Below are 19,901 nucleotides of genomic sequence, written 5' to 3'. Positions count from 1 at the left end.
TAGTTTATTATTGACTATTAGATTTTGTAGTTTTTATTATCATAAATAATATTGTAGTATGAACATTGTAAGGGTTTTTGATTTCTTCAGTATGGAGTTTTTTAGGCTTTGAATATGTATTGTTAAACTATAACAGCAGCAAAAAAACCAACGAATTCAGTTTTTTTGTAGTGGTATTTGAAAATTCCAATTTCATATCTTTATAAATGATGTAGCAGAAGAATTTTAAAATACATTTCTGTGTTCACATCTGATCCCAAGAAGGTAACAAATTTTCTCATAGGCTAGAGAAGAAAAGTAAAAGAGAATCAGTAGATGGGAATATAAATATATATACATATATTATAATTTTTATTTAACTTTGTTTATTGTTATTCGGGGTGGGGTATGTGCCATGTGGAGGTCAGAGGACAACTTTGTGGACGTCAGTTCTCTCTCCTTTTGTCTTTTCCTGGATTCTAGAATCAAACTGAGGTGGTCAGGCTAGTGTAACAAGCCTTTTAGCTGCTGCACTGCCTTGCCAGTCCTGGAAATGGATATTAGAGTGTCCGATTGTCTTTGAGAGATACTTTGACACACTGTATCCATCATTTCAGTGTGGCTGTTTATTCCATAGGAGTATATTCTAGCACGGCCCTTGCTCATTTGTTTGCTCATATTGTTCAGTTTGGGCCTTTAGGAATTCTGTCCGTCATTTGACTCCTTTGGACATATCTGATCCTTTTTCTAACCCTTGAGGTCCTGGCAGCACAGTGTTTTAGTTTTCACCACATACTCTTTCTTCCTGTCCTAGATGTGGACTCAGCTATTTCCCAAGTAGTCATTGGTTTGTTATAGTTGGATACTGATAAATAGAAATGAAGTTCTGGGGGCTGGGTGCAGTGAGTGTCGTTCCTTCTCTGCTGACAGATCTAGGAAGTAGAGGTGTGTGTGCTCACCCACATGTGTGAGCAGCATTTATACACGTGCCTTTATTTCATGGGAACAAACATTTCTATGAAAAGAGATTGGATGGAGGAGGAAGAGGAGGAAAAGAACATGACCGAGGTGTGTCTAAATCAGCTGTCATTTTGGTGTGGGCACTCTTCACACACTTTTAAAAAAAACTGAGGACTTGGAAGAGCTTTTGCTGTGTTGATTACATTATTATTTACTCTATTAAAAATTAAAATTTAAAAACGAAAGTATTATAGTTAATAACATCTTTGTTAATAAAAACTTTAAAAATTTTTTAGTTTTGCTTTTATTTTATGCTTTTGAGTATTGTTCCCTACATGTATGTCTTTGTGCCACATGTGTGTTTAGTACCCGAGGAGGTCATACAGATTGGAACTGGAGTTACAGGCAGTTTGAGTCACTGTGACGTTGGGAATCACACCCAGGTCCTCTGTAAATGCAGCACATGCTCCCAAACACTGAACCATTTTTTCAGTTCCAACCTTTTTTGTTGTTTTGGTTTTGGTTTTTTGAGACAGGATTTCTTTATGTTGCATTGGTTGGCTTAAGAACTTGCTATGTAGAGCAGGATGGCCTTGAACTTAAAGAGATCTACCTGCCTCTGTTTCCTGAATTCTGGGAGACACCACCATGTCTGGCCTTGTTTTGTTTTAAAGATCTACTACTTATTATTCTTATTTTTGTGTGTGTGTGTGTGTGTGTGTGTGTGTGTGTGTGTGTGTGTGTGTGTGTTTGTACCTGTGTAAATTTCTGTGCACCATGTGCATATAGGTGCCCTTGGAGGCCAGAAGTCATCTGATCCTCTGGGACTGGAGGTACAGGTGGTTTTGAGCAACCTAATGTAGGTGCTAGGAACCAAGCCTAGGTCCTTTCCAGGAGAAGTAAGTACTCTTAACTTCTCCACAACCCTGCACAAACAGCTTTCATAAAACAAACTTGAATGAGAAGTGAGTTGTGCGTTCTTGTAGCTCTCGTTCGTCATTGTCTGGCTCGATGTAAAATGTTGGGATTTTATACTTACTAATGCATCCAGTCTCGGATGCTGTCACTTGTTAAACAACCGTAAAATGATCCTGTCCTCAGGAGAAAGCACGTGAGTAAAGGAAGTAGATGTTGTGACGGCTGTCTGATCAAGAAATGGGATGGAGAGAGTGTGTCAGGGCTCTTCAGGAGTCCCCACACTTGAGAGTCATTGATGGAAATGGACTGAAACCCTTATTGGAAGTGCATTACTGAACCATTTCAGAGCAGTTGCCTCGAGGCAGAGGAGAGAACTTCAGTTCATGCAGTGTCCTGAAAGTTAGAATAGAATGTCCAACTAGAAGTGATCAACTTTACTTCATTAAGATAACTTGATTTGCTCACTATTCGCTTTGTTTCTAGGTAACTATAAAATGCTGATACTAGAACAACATTGAAATTTATAGTAATAAGTATGCTTGGGATTCCTCAGCCTCCTCACAGTCGATAACAACTGTCCACTTCTTCACCTGACAGATACAGTTCCTTATAAGAGTTTGCCTATAATCGTGGGTCAGGCAGAAGGTCTCACAAGCCGCTGTCTGTCAGTGTGCAGCTTTACCTCCCTGCCCTATTCTGTAGCGTTGGGAGCTTAGAATTTGAAATCTGCCTGTTGCCTGGTTATATCTAGTTCTGTCAGAAGTGTCCAGAGTCAGTCTCTCTAGCTTTCCTTCCCTTCCTCTCTCCTCTCCTTCCATTTCCGGCCTTAGATTTCGTCCTTCCTCTATTCCGTAAACACCCCAGGTAGTGCTAGCATTCTTTCTTTAGTCCAGTCCATTTGCAGTATTGTGTCATAGCTTCCTTTTCACGCTTAACGTTTGTTACACTTGGGATCGTCTTGATTCAGCAGTTTTCCAGGCTGTGTTTTGGGACAGGTTCCTTCTGCTCCTTTTTGCATAGCTATGGATTACTTTTACTCTCAGCATAACCAACTTTTTTCTAAATTTGGAGTCAGTTATTTGTCTGGATATGCCAAATACAGATTATTCTTTCAAAATCTTTGACTTTAAGGAGGATATTAATTAAAAAAGTTTGGGTCCACAAGCATTTATAGCAGACATTGCATTGCGTTTCTAGAAGAGGAGAAGGAGCCGATGGAGCCAGGGGTGGCATTATAGAGAGGTGCTGAAGCCGTGAGCCTTGGTGATGGGCGGGGTTGGGTGGGGTGGAGAATCATTTGCAGAGTAGACCTCATGAATATGTCAGCCAATAGCTGTGTATATTACATTGTTAGCATCACTGGGTCTGGGGAAAGAGAGTTGGGGAGGGAGGCAAATTTGGAAGTAAAAATTAGAAAGCATAAGATAATGACAGACTTGTAAATCTAATTAAGTCTCTCATCCATGAAACCTGTCAAGTTGTCATCTTTTTCTGATTCTCCCTTTGCTGTTTTTCCTCTGTGCCATTCATTCAGTTAGTTAGAGAGTGGCGTGCTGTCTTGAAGTATTAGTGAAGTATTAAATGTATTTGTTGTACATTTAAAGACCTGGGAAAAGGAGACCTCATATTTATAATGTGTTTTTCACATCTGGAGTGTCCACCCATAAGCACTCAGTAAGTTTTTTTTTTTTTTTAATTCTTTTAGCTTTACTGAATTTGGTACCAACCGGGCGCTTAGTAGCAATCAGAAGAGTGCAAGATATAGGAAATTACAGCAGACAGTGTTTGTGTGTACACGGCATCTTTAAATAGTTAGATGTATATACTTCCTAGTAGAGAAAGGAAACAAGTCTAGAAAAGAAAGAAGGTCTGGGCTCTGAACTTGAGTTAGATTCTGGGCTTGAGAATTAAAGGAAGGGTTTTTAACAGCTAAGTCTCTTTATATTCAAGCTTGCAAGTATGAAGAGGTGCATTTGAGAACTATAAGAGAACCACATGGGAGAGCAAGGAGTGGGGATGTGCAGGACTCAGGGGACTTGGACCATGGCAAGAGCAGAGGGTTTAGAGTTTTAGGTGGTGAAATATTTGGGTTTGGTTAATGGGTTTTGGAGTCACGGTGATAATTCTGAATAGAAAACTACAATGAAATTCAGGCTTTGAGGTAGCCCGAGGGTGCTAGGAGGGACTGGATGACCTGACTGAACTCAAAACAACAGGGAACACCAGGTGTGTGTTTGTTTTTAAGTCTGATGTATTTTAGCTGGGTGGTGGTAGGGAACACCTTTAATGCCAGTACTGAGGAGGCAGAGGCAGGTAGATCTCTGTGAGTTCAAGGCTAGCCTGGTCTGCAGAGCGAGTTCCAGGAAAAACAAAAACAACAACAACAAAAATTAATGTGTTTTGCAGACTGATTTTTTTTTAAAGATTCTATTATGGTTTTCAAAAATCTGGTAAGCTAGTCTTTTTAGATGCTTACGCATTTCTTTTGTGTGTGTGTGTGTGTGTGTTGAGACAGGGTTTTTCTGTGTAATAGTTTTGGCTGTCCTGGAACTCAGTGTGTAGACCAGGCTGGCCTCGAACTCACAGAGATCCCGAATGCTGGAGACACTTGCTACTCCTTCAGAGAACCAGCATTCAAGTTCCAGGGCCTACATTGGGTGGTTCGGAGCCCCCAGGGGGCCCTGTGTTCTCTAGACTCACTGGGTACTCATGCATGCAGACATATATATGTTCACAAAAATAAAATAAAAATAAAAGTTCACTTCAAATGTTGAGGTCACCCAGGAGTCTCATGTGAGACTCTGTATATAAATTTATTAAAAAATGAAACCTCTCAAGGAAGAGGCAAGATGGCTTAATAAATGTCTCTTTGTCACATCTACAAAGCTTTCTTGTTTTATAGATTACTGTTGTAGTCTTGCTTGGACCAAGGAAGGCAGAAATTCTTTCACATATTGTACATTTTGCTCTGTGTTTGAGTTTCCCAGCATCTTTGAAAAACTTACGTATTTTATTATTATCTTTCTGTGTATATGTTGTATGTATGTAGGCACACATGCCATGGCATGTGTACAGAGGTCATAGGAGAACTTTATGGAGTCGGTTCTCTCCTTCACCTTTCTGTTTTTCCAGGGATTGAACCCATGTCTCCAGGATTGCTCAGCAGCAACTTTACTCCACTGAACAATCTCTCTGCACCCCTGCCCCACTGTCATCCTTCTGTAAATGGTTGCAGTGAGGAGCAGCTTGGCTGAAGATAGCTTGTGTTAGAGATGGACTGTGTACTTGAGACGAGACCCAGTTAGAAGTCATATGGGAAGGAGATTAGTTCATTCCATTTTGAGTAACAAACTTTTTGGACCATTCTAAAACTGTAATTTACTGTCTGTCTGGGTTTGTGCCTTTTTCATAAGTGTGACTAGTATTTGAAAAGGATAGTTTTAATATAATCGTTTTTCATGTATGTGTAAGTAAAACTGCATTTCTTTTTTCTTTTAAGCTGTGCTCGTAAAGACTTTAGTTTGTGAATAGCTGCTGATTGCAAACTTAGGGTGTGTCTTAACTGCTCTAAAGAGTTCCTGTTGCTTTCTTTTGTCTGTTTTGAGACAGGTCTCTGTTTAGTCCTGTCTGTATGGGAACTTACAGAGATCTGCCTGCCTCTGCTTCCTCCAAACTGGGATTAAAGACCACCCTGCCCTGTGAGTTCCTGTTTCTTATTGCTGCAGGTTCTAGTTTCATGTTTGATTTTCCATCAGTTTAGAAACTGAAAGATATGTGTGAATTGCCTTTTGGAACCCCTGTGAAATTAGAGCGGTTCCCCAGCTGCTTTCTGTCTCTCGTCTCTATTTGTTGTATGCCCAGCCTGAATATGTGGCTGTGTTTCAGTGAGCCTCAGAGTCGAGGTGGTAATTTTACCATTCTGTGCTGTCTTCAAATAACTGACACCAAAATAACTCTCTTGTTCTGTAGCCTAATAGAATTCTCAGCTAGGTTGACCTGGCTTGTTGACCTGGGATTTCACAGTTCTTCACTTCAGGAGTTCATGACCGCTTCATTTCCTTGTTTTGCCATTCTGTTTGAACCTCTGGCTCCCAGAGCTTAAGCATTCTGCTCACGCATCCCTAGCAGCCACCTGTCTTCTAGTTTACACCGAGTCTGTAAGATGGTCTTTGTCTTTGGTACCATCTTTTTTGTAGTTTTTTGCAAATGTAGTCATGCTAACTGTTGTTTTGGGGGCACAAGCGTGAGCCTTCGCAGCCCTAACAACTAGGCTTGGTCTGCTGTCCACAGCTAACATACCAGCTCACAGAGGAGCAGTCCCCTGTCCACAGCTAACATACCAGCCCACAGAAGAGCAGTCTCCTGTCCACAGCTAACATACCAGCCCACAGAGGAGCAGTCCCCTGTCCACAGCTAACATACCAGCCCACAGAGGAGCAGTCTCCTGTCCACAGCTAACATACCAGCTCACAGAGGAGCAGTCTCCTGTCCACAGCTAACATACCAGCCCACAGAGGAGCAGCAGTGAATGCACAGAAAGCGAAGTCAGTTGGTGTCCTCACACTGAGAAGAGGGTCCGAGCGAGGCCCAGTGACTTGCAGGCCATCATTGAGTTTGAACAGAGAGCAAGAGCAGAAGAACATTACTAAGTAATCATGGTCAAGGTGTGCTCCTGCCTGGCATCACATCCTTGTCTGGGCTTAGTCTCTCCTGAGGGGCTCTGGCAATTTGTCAGAATTGTGTGACGTCCCTTTCCCAGGAGACTGTCTCCCCCTGGCTGGCACTTTGGGCTTTGGCTCTCCTCTTCCCTAACATGAGATTTCTGGGGAAATAGCAATTCCTTGGGGCCAGTGTTTGAATGGTCTCATAGGCAGTGAGAGGCTCTTTGTTCTTGTCGGAAGCTTCAATCATGAGCACTTTTTGTGTACTTGGATGATCTTCAGAGACTTCTGCTGTATTTTGTAGCAGAATTTCAAAAATTTTGTTTTGTTTTTAAGAATAAATTTAAAAGGTTGTGGTGAAGAGGGGGTTGACTGAGCATCCTCAATCTGATAAAAATTGACCGTATCATTAGTGACCTTAGAACTTTGGTGTGTTAAAGACAAACACTCTGGAACCAAGACTTGAAGACAGGACAAAGTGTTGACATTGTATGTTTCTTGGACTCTGTTTCTCTAGTTAATTGTAAGCATTATGTCTTGGGGAAGCCTTATACAACTTCATAATTATACATTTGGTAATGATTTGTTGACAAGTCTAGGGAGAAAGTGGCTACTAGTCTGTAAAAAACATTGAGCATAGGAAGAGAACAGAAAAATGTTGAGCATTAAAAACATTGTTTTCATTATTTGATTTAGTTTTCTTTTGATATGATCAGTTTTTAAAATTTTGTACCGTTTTCTTGATGTAAAAACAGACATCAAGATATATAAAGTGGACTTTTAGTTCCTGATACTATATTGACTTGTTGGAACCTAACCTTTTTTGTGCTTGTAACCTCAGCATTAGTCCTTAGTGTGGCAATGAAATCGGAGTTGTTGACCTCCACTGCATGCTGTTAGGTCTTATAAACATCCCTGGCCAAGACCTCATTCATCATTTTTTCCCTCTGGTTCAGCAAAGTTTCTCAGGTTCATAAACTCTGTTTTTGTTTCTCAAAGCCTATTAATTAGTTGGTTAGCACTTGGTTTAATTTGCTGCACATATGCATACAGTCACTCTGTGTAGGTTCAGCAAAAAATGAGAATTCAGTTTTGGGGTGGGTGGTCACAAAAGACTTTTTCATGTGTGCATGACGAGCAGAAATCAGGCAGGTTTATTCAGTGTGCACACACTGGAAAGAGAGCTGTATGAAGAGGTCCAGAGCTAAGCCGTGTTTTTAGAGCACTGACATGAGCTTTAGGGTTAGAGGAATTGGTGTAGGGGCAAGAGGTAATTCAAGTTGAGCAGTCCTGTCATTGTCTTAGCTCTGTTTGATCTGGAAGAAGTCTTGCTTACAGGGATGGATAGGGTGGTTACTAGGATAGAGTTACTTTAGCTCCAGGGGACTCCGTCCTGTGAGTGTCCTGGGTATCCATGGTGACACAGAAGAAAGGTTAAGGCCAATGATTTATCTATGCCATCAACCATTCAGGAGATGAGATAGATTACACAGACACGCCTGGAGAGGTGGACAGGTAGCTCAAAGTAAAGGAGACAAACAGAATCATAGAGAAGCCAGGCTTTTATCTTGAATTTGGTTACCTCGAAGCCCAAGTGAGGAATCAGTGCTTTTTAGCAAAGGTGGTCTGTTTCTAAGCCCGTTAACGATGCTCTCCATGTGTATGAATACTCTCAATCTGGAGGGAGCTATCATATCAGCTAATCTAGCCTTACGGTTTTCCAGGGTGAGTGATAAACTACTATATGCGAAAGGGCAGACCTTAATGACAGCATATAGGTGAACATAATACTTTGTTTATGTTCTGACAAATAAAGCTTGCCTGGAGATCAGAGGGTGGAGCTAGCCACTAGTTAACCATAGAGGTCAGGCACTGGTGGCGTACAAGAGAAGCAGAGTGCTTGCTTTTAATCCCAGCACTAGGGAGGTGGAGACAGAAATATAAAGTGGATGGAGACAGGATCTCCCCCATTCGGTCTGAGGATTTGTAGAGGTAAGAAGTTTCTAGTGGTTGCTGCTCTGCTTCTCTAATCTCCAGGCAAGCTAGACACAAGCAAAGTATCATACAACAGAACAGGATGTTTATGCCTGAAAATAGGAATGCCCCTATAGAGCAGAGCAAGGAGGTAGAGTCAGTTCTGTTGGAGTCACACTTGTTACAAGATCTATTTATCCATAACTTCCTGACTGTAGTGATACTTAGAAGAGTTAACACAAGGGACTTCGTTTTTGTTACTGACTTTTAAGATAAGGTTTGCTATGTAGCCTGGGCTGGCCTCAGCCTCAGGATTCTTGTCTTTTAGTCCCCCAAGTGTTGGAACTCTAGGCATGTGTTACCATGCCATTTCATTTCTGATACCCACCTCCACACCCCTTGTCTCTGAACAGTTTTCAGTAACATTGTTGATTAACTCTCCTATGGTTTGGTTTTATTTATCCCTCTTCGCCAGAGTGGACTTTATCGTGGTTGGTTTGATTTGATTCCCGTGTGTAGGGAGAAGGGACAGATGACAAGGAGTTAATACCAATCAACCTTTTTGGCTAAATTCAAGCAACTTAAGAAGTATAGAATGAGTAGGCAGAGCCGACTTGGAGTCCATCCTCATGTTTCAGCCTGTCTGTCCTGTGGGTGATGTCCTAGCCTCCCAAACAATACCCCTCAGGTTATTCTGTTAGAAGTTGTACTTCTGCACAATGCACATTGGATTTTATGCATTTCTAAAACCAGCTTTGTTTTTTTTTTTAAACAGATAAGTGTAAAGCAGGAAATTACTTTTACTGATGTATCTGAGCAACTGATGAGAGACAAAAAACAAGTCAGAGAGCCAGTAGACTTACAGAAAAAGAAGAAGCGGAAACAACGCTCTCCTGCAAAAGTAAGAGAATGTGTTAAGGTGTGGTCACTAACCTTTTCGTTTTCAGTTGTTGGTTTATCTTGTGGGCAGGAACCTGTTTGGACCTTAAACCAGATGCAGAAGTCTTAACATGGTTTAGTACAGTTGGTGTCCTACATCAGCTTCTTCAGGAGGGATAGAGGAGAGGCATACCTGTGTGGATGTGGTGGGCCATGACTTTTAATTTCTCTCTCTTCCACTTGTATCTCTTTCTTTCTAAAAATGAATTTCTGTCTTTCAGTGTCTCCTTTGTGTTTAAAAACTAACAAGATATGTAGGTTCTTGCTTGTTGTTCATATTTTAATACAAATGTTAATGTTTCGTGAAAGTTTACATTGACTATTCATCAGAGATACCTTTAATAGAATGTACGCTCCCCAAGGGCAGAGATCTCGTTTTATCACTGTATCAAGGGCCTGAAGGGGGAGGCTAAATGAACCCTAATGTTTCGTGGCTCAAGGAATGGATTGGTAGTAGATGCTGTGAGGAGTTGGTCTGCTTTTGTATTTTCTTCTTGCAGTGTCAATGTCTTGATGGTCTGTAGTATGTGTGTAGCATTGACAAGTCATCTTCACAGTTATTTCTCCCATGGTTTCACCCTATGTGGTAAAGAAGCTGCTACCCCTCTGTCCCCTTTTGTGAAACAGGGTCTATATAGCCGAAGCTAGCCTTGAAGATGTAGCCAAGAAGGACTTTGGGTTTCTCATTCTCCTGCTTCTACCTCTTAAGTGCTAGGATTACACTAGAGTGTCCTACCATGCATACCATGCATAGTTTTAGGCAGCGCTGGTATTGAACCCAGGGTTTTATGCATGCTGGACAAGTGCTTTGCTTCCTGAGATATGTCTTTGGTTCTCCCTTTATATATATATATATATATATATATATATATATATATATATATATATATATATATATATATATATATATATATATATATATATATATATATATATATTGTTTTTTTGAGACAGAGTTTCCCTGTGTAGCTTTGCGCCCTTCCTGGAACTCACTTGGTAGCCCAGGCTGGCCTTGAACTCATGGAAATTCGCCTGGCTCTGCCTCCCGAGTGCTGGCATTAAAGGCATGCGCCACCACCGCCCGGCCTTTTTTTTTTTTTTTTTTTTTTTTTGGAGGCAGAGTCTTGGTAGGACCTAGACTATACTGGCTTTGAACTTGGAATCTTCTACCTCCATCTCCTGATTACTAGCATGAACTACCATGCTGATTCAGTAGCAGGATCTTTTTATTTAAAGTCATAATCATTATCGTGTACAATTATATACTATAATGGGCTAGAGCAACTAGTACTGTATTGCAAGAGCAGATTGCTCAAGTTTCAGCCGTTTTGTGAGTCAGTTGCTGAAGGCATTGTTAGCTATTAGCATTAGCTAAGGTGAGGAGGATGTTTACACCATGTGGATTGGGAACTGCTTCCTGCTTCTCTCATTTCCCGCTGTTAACACAGCCCTTGCTGCTCTCTTAGGGACATAGAACCCTATGGTATCAAAGTTTGAAAATTACGGTATAAAATAATAGAGTTGTATTTCTAACTGATTATGATTCTCTGCCGTATTTCCTTTCTGTCTTCAAAGTTTAGTGGATTTGTGTAAATGTAATTTTCTGATTTTTCGACTTGTACAGTGTGTTTAACCCATTTTTGCACTTAAAGTTAACAACAATAGTTTTTTGTTTGTTTCTACGGTGCTAGGGATCGCACACACTCATGCACACACCCACATGGGTCCTTGCTCGAACTGGGCAAGCATTATACCATTGAGCTATATTCCCAGCTCCATGAAGTTTCTTAAGCATTTTTATTAGCTGCATAATACGTTACTTTGACAAGATCATGTTATAGTTCATGATTGTTTTGTTGAACATTGACAGGATCATATTGTAGTTAATGATTGTTTTGTTGAACATTGACAACATCATGTTGTAGTTAATGATTGTTTTGTTGAACATTGACAGGATCATGTTGTAGTTAATGATTGTTTTGTTGAACATTGACAAGATCGTGTTGTAGTTTTGTTGAACATTGCTGTTGTATTCTCGTCTCCATTTGAAGTCAGTGCTGTACATTTATCATTGTGTTATGGAATCAAAGGGTAAACACTCCATTTCCATAATCGTTGTACAAGTTATAGCCCAATCGAGTGGATGTTACTGGTGCTGCCTGCACTCCCGAGAGCCTGGAGGTCAGACTTGGCCTTCTGTAGCCCACCACAAGAGTCACACTGGAGTTGGAATCATATTTCTTCAGTTTGGGGTCATATTGAATTCATATTTCTCATTTGTCTGACATTTTGTGTTTCACATTTTATGGAATCCCTTCTCTTGCCCCCACCGCCTTTCTTGTTTTGGAGTCTTACTGTTTTTCTCAGTGATTAATGTGATTCATTTTTATTGTTATTGGTTTTTACATCAACAAATCAAATTCCTCAGTAATTTCAGGGCTTGTGAAAAAATAACTTCTATAATTATAGTAGTGGTTAATTGTGCTGCTTTGTGCTCAGTGTTTACGTATGGGGAATTTGTTCTAAGAATGTAAAGTTTATTTATTTTTTTATTGTATACATATGAGTGTTCTGGCTGCATGTATGTCTATACACTACATGCATGCCTGGTGCCTGCAGAGGCCAGAAAAGGTCATTAGAGCCACTGAACCTGGAGTTACAGGTGGTTGTGAGCTGCCATGTGAACACTTAAGAACTGAATGAATCTGGGTTCTCAGGAAGAGCAACCAGTGCTCTTAACCTGAGCCGTCCCTTCAGGTCCTCTGTTTTCAAGACTTTTCATCTATATATGTGCTAAGTTATGTATTTTCCTAGATATTTTATTACCATGTTTTTCTAGTGCTGTTCTGTAGTTTAATTCCTTTTTTTAAAAGGGTTATTTTCATTTTAATTTTTTTAAAAATTTGATCTATTGTATGTGTAGGAGTATTTTGCCTGAGTATATGTATGTGCATTACATTCATGCCTAGTGTCTACGGAAATCAGAAGAGGGCACTGGATCCCTTGGGACTGGAGTTATGGATGGCTGTGAGCCATTATGTGTGTGCTGGGAATCAAACCCATATCCTTTGCAAGAGCAATAAGCCCTATTAACTACTGAGCCATCGCTTCAGCCTATTATTAATTATTGTTTTTGTGGTTTTTCGAGACAGGGTTTCTCTGTAATGGCCTTGGCTGTCCTGGAACTCGATTTGTAGACCAGGCTGGCCTCAAACTCACAAGATCCTCGTGCCTCTACTTCCTGAGTGCTGGGATTAAGACCTGCAGCACCACGCCCAGCAATTGTTTTTATTATGTATGCGTATGTGTGTGCATATGAATGCTGGTGTTCTTGGAGGACAGAAAAGGCTACTAGAGTCCCTGCAGCTGGAGTTACAGGTAGTTGTGAGGTACCTGATCACAACTGGGAATCAAACCCAAGCCTTCTGTAGGAATGGCACATGCTTTTAACCACGTAACTCTCCAGCCCCAACTTAATGCCTTCTGAAATTCTCACTGAAGCCTGGATCATTGCTGTCCAGAGGATTACCCAGAACCTCTTTTAGTGATGTGCTCTCTAGGCCTTTGGTGGGTATGTGGAGGGTGCTGAGAATGGAACCCAGGGCCTAATAAGTGGTAGACAGGTTCTTTACTCTGAATGACATTCACAGACCTACTGAAGCATTTCTAAATACGCATCATGTATTCAGAGTTTTGCTTGTCTAAGTCAGTTCTTTGAAGATTTCTGAAAGTACCACCAAGGTATTTTGTGTACCAATCAGTGTAGTGGCCAGATGAGAGACAACCTATTCTAAGTACAGTATACATAAGAGAGCATTTTAGGGCAGTCCTTTCAGAAATTCATAGAACAATGACGTACTATAAATAGTATAAATCAGACACAAATGAGAATAACAAAAATAGTTACTTTAAAATTGTTCACAGCAGCTGAGTGGTGGTGACACATGCCTTTAATCCCAGCATTTGGGAGGCAGAGGCAGGCAGATCTCTTGAGTTCGAGGCCAATCTGGTCTACAGAGTGTGCTCCAGGATAGCCAGGGCTATGTGGAGACCCTGTCTTAAAAAGGAACAAAAAAATACAAATTTGTTCTTACATGTTACATATGGTGGGCAGAGAAAAGTGTGGTTAATTTGAACATTGATCTGCAGTTTTCCGTGTCTGAAGTGTAGGACTTTGAGGTGTAAACTGAGTTCTTTTATATCTCCTCAAAAGTGTGTTAGTGCCATACTTGAGATGTTTCACTGAAGTAACTTATTCTGCCATTTTTGCATGAAGACAGACAAGTTTATCTTGGGTTTATAGTTTATAAATCAATGCCTTGATTATTTGAAGTGTTTTACAATTTTTAAATTTCTCAAAGGTCAAGGTGTAATGTATGCTAAGGAAGTGTTTAAGACTTGGGGAAAGTTGTCAGAGGGTGGAATGTTTAGGAATAACACGTAGTAGATGGTGTGAGAACTAGAATTCATTATCTTTGGAGGGCTAATCTCCATCAAAACCTTTTCCAAACCTTGGTCTTTGCTCATCACCAGTATCTGAGGTCTATGCTGTCATTGTATCAGATGGCATCTGAAGGGGAAATAAACCCAAAGTAACACGGTGGGACTCTGCGAGCAGATGGAGCTCCGGTCTGGTCAGCTGTGGAGGTGCGTTGCTCTGCAGACAGCAAGCAGTCATCATGTCTGAGTAGGCGAAAGGCTTTGCAACTGAGTGGGGCCTGTTACCTAGGTTAAGGTGTTTTCTCTATTCTGAAATAATTTGTTGATGAAGGTAGAGGAAATTGTAGTCACTTGTTTCTTTCAGATGTCAAATTTCTCCTTGGGGTGAGAGGTATAAAGAGCTGCTTTGACTGAAGTAGATTGGATTAAACCCCAGCGCCTCATGCATGCATTTAGGCCAGATAAGTGCCCTAATGCTGAAGCACCTACTATACCCCAACCCAAATATTATTTCATTTTTAACCAAAATAGTACATTTAATCATAAATCCTCCTTGGGTGTCTCAGTGCTGATGTAACAAACCTTTCAAATCCCATGTCTAGTACAGCAGCCCTGTGAGAAGGCTGTTCTTTCCCCTCATGGTGGAGCCTCAAGCACTGGACTTGGAAGTGTTCTTGTTGACTGCTTCTGCCTTCTTCACTGCCTCGTTCCCTAAGGACAGGCTACTCATTGTTCCATTGCTGGAGCTGTGGGCTACTCACATCACTTTGTTTTGCCTCTTAAAATCTGCATTGTTCTCTGTTACAGATAGCTGAAGTTATTAGAAGCCTGTGAAGTCTGTAAATGTAATACAGTCTCGGTGTATTAATGTCAGGGGTCATACCCCCACCTCCCAGGCTCGGTGTTGGTTGTCTGTGGTACATTTTCCAGTTATAGACATCTAGGCTCCCGCCTGTGAAGATTCTTACTTGGTGTGTATATACTTGAAAAGAACGTCAGGTGATTATGATGTACATGTAAGCTGAAGACCTTTAAGTCTTTGCCATCACCATTGACCTTCATGACCTTCATGAGACGTTTTCCAGCTCAAAAGAATTTTGTTAGGATTGTTTCCTTAACATTCATGAATTCTAAGAAAGCTTTTTAATAAAATTTAATATTCCTGTAATCAGGTAGTATAAACAATTGCTAGGCTTTTCAAACTCTTTAGTAATCAATCAAAGGCAGTGTGGTTTTAATTACTTCTATTCTGTTGTATTTCTCCTTTTTATTTAACAGATAATTTGAGTGCCAGTCTCTTGACAAAGCTAAGGGAAGGAAGTGGGTTGTTATTAGATCCCTTTAGGAGATCTGAATAGAAACTGATTGTTAAGAGTGGTGCTGAACTCTGGAAGGATTAGCATACTGCATACAGAGATTATGAACCATATGATCATTTCCCAGCAGTTTAGTATATATCGTTGGCCCAGGAAGAGAGTTGGACTTGGGGATCAAAAAGATTTAAGACAATGATTGTTAAAAACTTCATTGAAAAGAAAGACTTTTTTTTAATCATCATCATCATCATCATCTTGGTTTTCAAGACAGGGCTTCTCTGTGTAGCCCTGGCTATTGTGGATCTCGCTCTGTAGACCAGGCTGGCCTTGAACTCACAGAGATCCACCTGTCTCTACCTCTGAGTGCTGGGATTAAAGGCATGCGCCACTACCTGGCTGCAAACAATTATCTTAAAAGGAGAAAAGGGCTGTGTCAGACATCTGTCACACCTTCTCCATGCTTCTTCCTTGGGTTTTGGAAGAACTCTTTGAAGATGAGACTAGGGAGGAAAGTAGGAAATCAAACATAATGCTAATGAGAAAATGAAGGAAGAAAATTAGAAAAATAGCACACTGGTAATTCATTAATCTGGTTTTCCCATAGACAGAACCATTCAAAAGATTCTGATGATGAAAACAAAAAAAAAAATCATCTTTTAGAGACTAACATGAAGGGACCTTTCTAAAACTAATGGTCGGAGGCCAGTGAGATGGTCTGACTCTGAGTTTGATTCAAGGCCCGTACAATAGAAGGAGCAGGCTGATGCCTGCAAGTTGTCCTCTGTGTGTCTGTGCTCACGCGCACCCCTCCCCCTATCCTTTTAAACTTCAAGGCCAGTATGACGAATATGAGTCATATTCCATTCTTATGACATAGTGAGTTTCATATTCTGACACTGTTAAAGCTTGCCATTTGAAAATGAAATTTGCTAATAAGTAAAAAGTAGTGTAGAGACATAACTAGTATAGCCAGATGACTTTTACTCTGGATGACCTTGTTATATGCCTTTGGAGAAGGAAGAAAATCCTTTTTTTTTTTCTTTTTTAAAAAGATTTATTTGTTTATTATGTATACAGTGTTCTGTCTGCATATAAGACTGCAGGCCAGAAGAGGGCACCAGATCTCATTACAGATGGTTGTGAGCACCATGTGGTTGTTGGGAATTGAACTCAGGACCTGTAGAAGGAAAGTCAGTGCTCTTAACCTCTGAGCCATCTCTCCAGCCTCCCCCCCCCCCCTCATTTTGTAGACCAGGCTGGCCTTGAACTCAGAGATCCACCTACCTCTGCCTCCTGAGTGCTGGGATTAAAGGTGTGCCCAACCACCACCACCTGGCAGGAAGAAAATCTTTAAAGTCCTTTTCCCACCCTCAGTTGTAAGCAGAACGTCTCATAATTGGCGAGGATTTAAACCAGTGGTTCTTAGCCTTCCTAATGCTTTAACCCCTTAATACAGTTCCTCATGCTGTGGTGACCCCCAACCATAAAATTATTTCCTAGCTACTTCATAACTGTAATTTTCCTACTGTTATGATTGTAATGCAGATATCTAATATACAGAATATCTGATGCGATCCCTGCAAAGGATTTTTCAGCCCCAAAGGGGTTGCGCCCCATAGGTTGAGAACCATCAATTTAAATCATCTCTGAGTTTGAATGGCTTAAACATTGATGTCAGTTAATGTTGGAAGGGGTCCTAAAGTTCTTAGTCATTAGATTAAAATATGAACAGATAATTTTAGTAGTGTGTACATACAATTCGAAAAGCCATGTGTGTCTTTTGACAAGAACCCTTTCTCATGGAGAAGTGTGATCAATCCTGGAGTGGAGTCTCTCAATTAAAGAAGCAGAGTCTAGGCCTTTCCTTGATACTGCTGCTAAGAGAGCCTTCCTCACTCCTAAGGCCCTCCCTCCTGCTCTCTGTGTGCGTGCGTGCATGTGTAATAAATATATAAGTATATATGGTGCTAGCTAGAAACAAAGTTGTCTCAAAATAAAAATACGTAATGAGCCATGAGAGTAGGGACACAGGAATAACTAGGGAATTCCGTCAGATACCAAACAGGTGGTTTTGTTTTTGTTTTTTTCTCTGTTAAATCTTAATGTAACACTATTGAACAATGGCTATTTAGATTACTGCTAATGTGTCCTCTTGGTAAGTGGAGAGCCTGACTGCTTGGTCTTTATAATCCACTGTCTGGGCTGAAGTAGCAGAGACAGGGAGCTAAAGCGCCTAGGGCTGCTACTGTGAGTGATTCCAGCCTGCGGGGCCTCGGGACAGTCCGGCCAACAATGAATCCCCAGCCAAACTACAAAATGCTTTCTCCTATGTCCTAGGAGTTAAACATTAACCTCCAGCCCCTTCTGCTGTAATGGTGACCAAATGTTGAGTATGGGGGGCGGGGCGCGGAGCAAAAATAGTTTTTGGTACTAATAGCAAGTAAGACAGCTAATCTTTAGGGTAAATGTCTCAAATTATTGGATCACAATTTTAAAAGATCCTCAAAGAGTATAAATAGGAATAAGTCAAGTTGGGGCTGAAGAGATGGCACAGTGGTTAAGAGGCCTGGCTGCTCTTCCAGAGGACCCGGGTTCAATTCCCAGCACCCACATGGCTGCTCACAACCATCTATAATGGGGTCTGGTGCTCTCTTCTAGCATGCAGGCATGCATGCAGACACAGTACTTATACATAAAATACATAAATAAGATAAAAAGAATAAGTCAAGTGTATGCCGAGAAAGACAGATTGGCAGAATTCATCTTCCGCTCCTCCCATGCCTGCACTTGGCCTTGGAGTGCTGACCTCTCTGTGGTACCTAGTCAGTGGATGATCTGAAAGCCAAAGATGGACAAGTACATTTTTAGCAAAGCTTTTCGTTTGTTTGTTTAAAGAATGAAGTGTTGAGTTGTGAGGGCTATTTGGTATGGGTAGCAGGCAGCTATCTGTCAGTGATAGGTGCAAAGTCCACTGTACCCCAGACTCCAGGGTTAGACAGTGGGGTTATAGCAGTGAACGAAAGAGGCAAGTTCATTTGGATACATTGACATTCCATTCATGAATTGGAAAACCAATAGATGCTTGTTTGTGACAAGGTAGATTTTACTCTGTCCCTGTAAACAAAAATTTGAGTTCCACTGCCTAACAAAGGAGATGAAAATTAAATTTAGCATGTTTGAAAATTTGATATTTCTACTTGAACTTACAAATAAGCTGGATTGGTTTTAGTGTGTTTGCTCATAAAATAGTGGTGGTATCTGTTTCATTTCTGTAGTTCTACCTTGAATGAAGACCTGAATGAAGATAGCATGATGACGTCCAGTGCTGAAAATAATGAACCAGAACTCGTAACTGTCCATAAAGGGCTTTGTGTAGTCAGGGATTACATCCGCTTCACCGTAGGCAATGTAGACCAGAGTTGTGCCTAAAGAGACCTTTCCTTCCAGTTGCTGGGCTGCCGAAGCCATTGAATGCCCTGGCTTTTGGCACTCAGATCTTATTTTTATCAACCTATGTGAAAAGAAGAAAGCCTGGTATTACTGTCCTATTTGGTATATATAATACTTAGCATCATTTTCTTTTGCATATTTTGAATCCTATTTTTAGAGGGTTTGTGTATTTTCTTTTTATACAGTGTTAACTTACATTATTATTATGTGACTTGGAGGAACTGAAAAAATTTAAACTTGACTAGCCAGAAATCAACTTTTATTCTCACTGTCTGTTCAGGAAGCTGTGACACCCACTTCCATTCTCCTGCCAAATGTGTCCCTTCTATGTGTTGGGCGCATAGACTTGAAGCATTGTTGACCATGTTGGCAATTTGCCCAGAACCCAAATACCCTGTATAATTTGCATACTAATTATCATTGATTTGCATGCAGTATAGGCTGAACTGTCTCCCTGAATTTAAAGTAAAAAGATACTCTAAAGATGAAAGCCACTTACCCTTTACTACTTCTCTTTTCTAGGTTGAGGAAGGGGTCGTAGCTGTGTGTAGGCCCCAGTCAGTTTCCATGGTCCTTCGTATTTCTTAAGATGTTGTCCAGATCTCTTCCTGTGTTAGGCAGTCTCTCAGTTTACTTTCTTTCTTTCTCTCTCCCTTTTTTTGTTTTGTGTGTGAGAGGTGAAGTGTTGAGACAGGGACTCTCTATGTAGCCTTGAATGTCCTGGGACTCTCTCTGGAGACCGGGCTGGCCCTGGACTCACAGAGAAGAGATCCACTTGCCTCAGCCTCCTGAGTACTGGGTTAGTGCACTACCAATCTCAGTTAACTTTCTATAGGCTTTCACCTCCAAAGTTGTTTCCCGCCTCTGGCTCACGCCTCCTGATCTCATCCTGCTTTCTCCTCTTTTCGCCCTCGAGTTCTTGCTGTGTAGCCCAGGCTGACCTTGGACTCTCAGTCCTCTGCTTCAGACTCCCAATCTCCACTGCACCTGCCACCCTCCTACTTTTCTGTGCTTCTTCACATCATACGTGCCACCCTTTTTCTCGCCTCGGTAACGATAAAAGGAATCATTTTTCCTTCTCACTCTGCTGTGTGGCTAACGGGAGGCGGGACAATGCTACGTGCTGAGTAAGTTGTTGATAAGGTAGAATTCGTGAGGTGAAAGGTCAGCTTTCTGGTAACTGTCCAGACCAGACTCAGAGCATTCTTAATTGCAAGATGCCCAGGATAGTCAAGTTGGTTTCTTTTCTCCTGTCTTTCCACTC

The 19,901-nt window shown here is 41.0% G+C and overlaps 1 protein-coding gene across 1 annotated transcript in view; it reads left to right on the top strand.

Moving 5' to 3' along the window:
* The window catches only part of Znf148 (zinc finger protein 148), a 119,876-nt gene that overhangs the window by 67,883 nt on the left and 32,092 nt on the right, over positions 1-19,901 (top strand). The window contains exon 5 of the mRNA XM_059276913.1: positions 9,268-9,393. Within this exon, the coding sequence (XP_059132896.1) occupies positions 9,268-9,393 (126 nt within the window). The remainder of the gene's footprint in view (positions 1-9,267; positions 9,394-19,901) is intronic.

The sequence above is a fragment of the Peromyscus eremicus genome, chromosome 12, assembly GCF_949786415.1.
Source record: "Peromyscus eremicus chromosome 12, PerEre_H2_v1, whole genome shotgun sequence".
Taxonomy (NCBI): domain Eukaryota; kingdom Metazoa; phylum Chordata; class Mammalia; order Rodentia; family Cricetidae; genus Peromyscus; species Peromyscus eremicus.
This window is presented reverse-complemented; position numbering and strand designations above follow the sequence as displayed.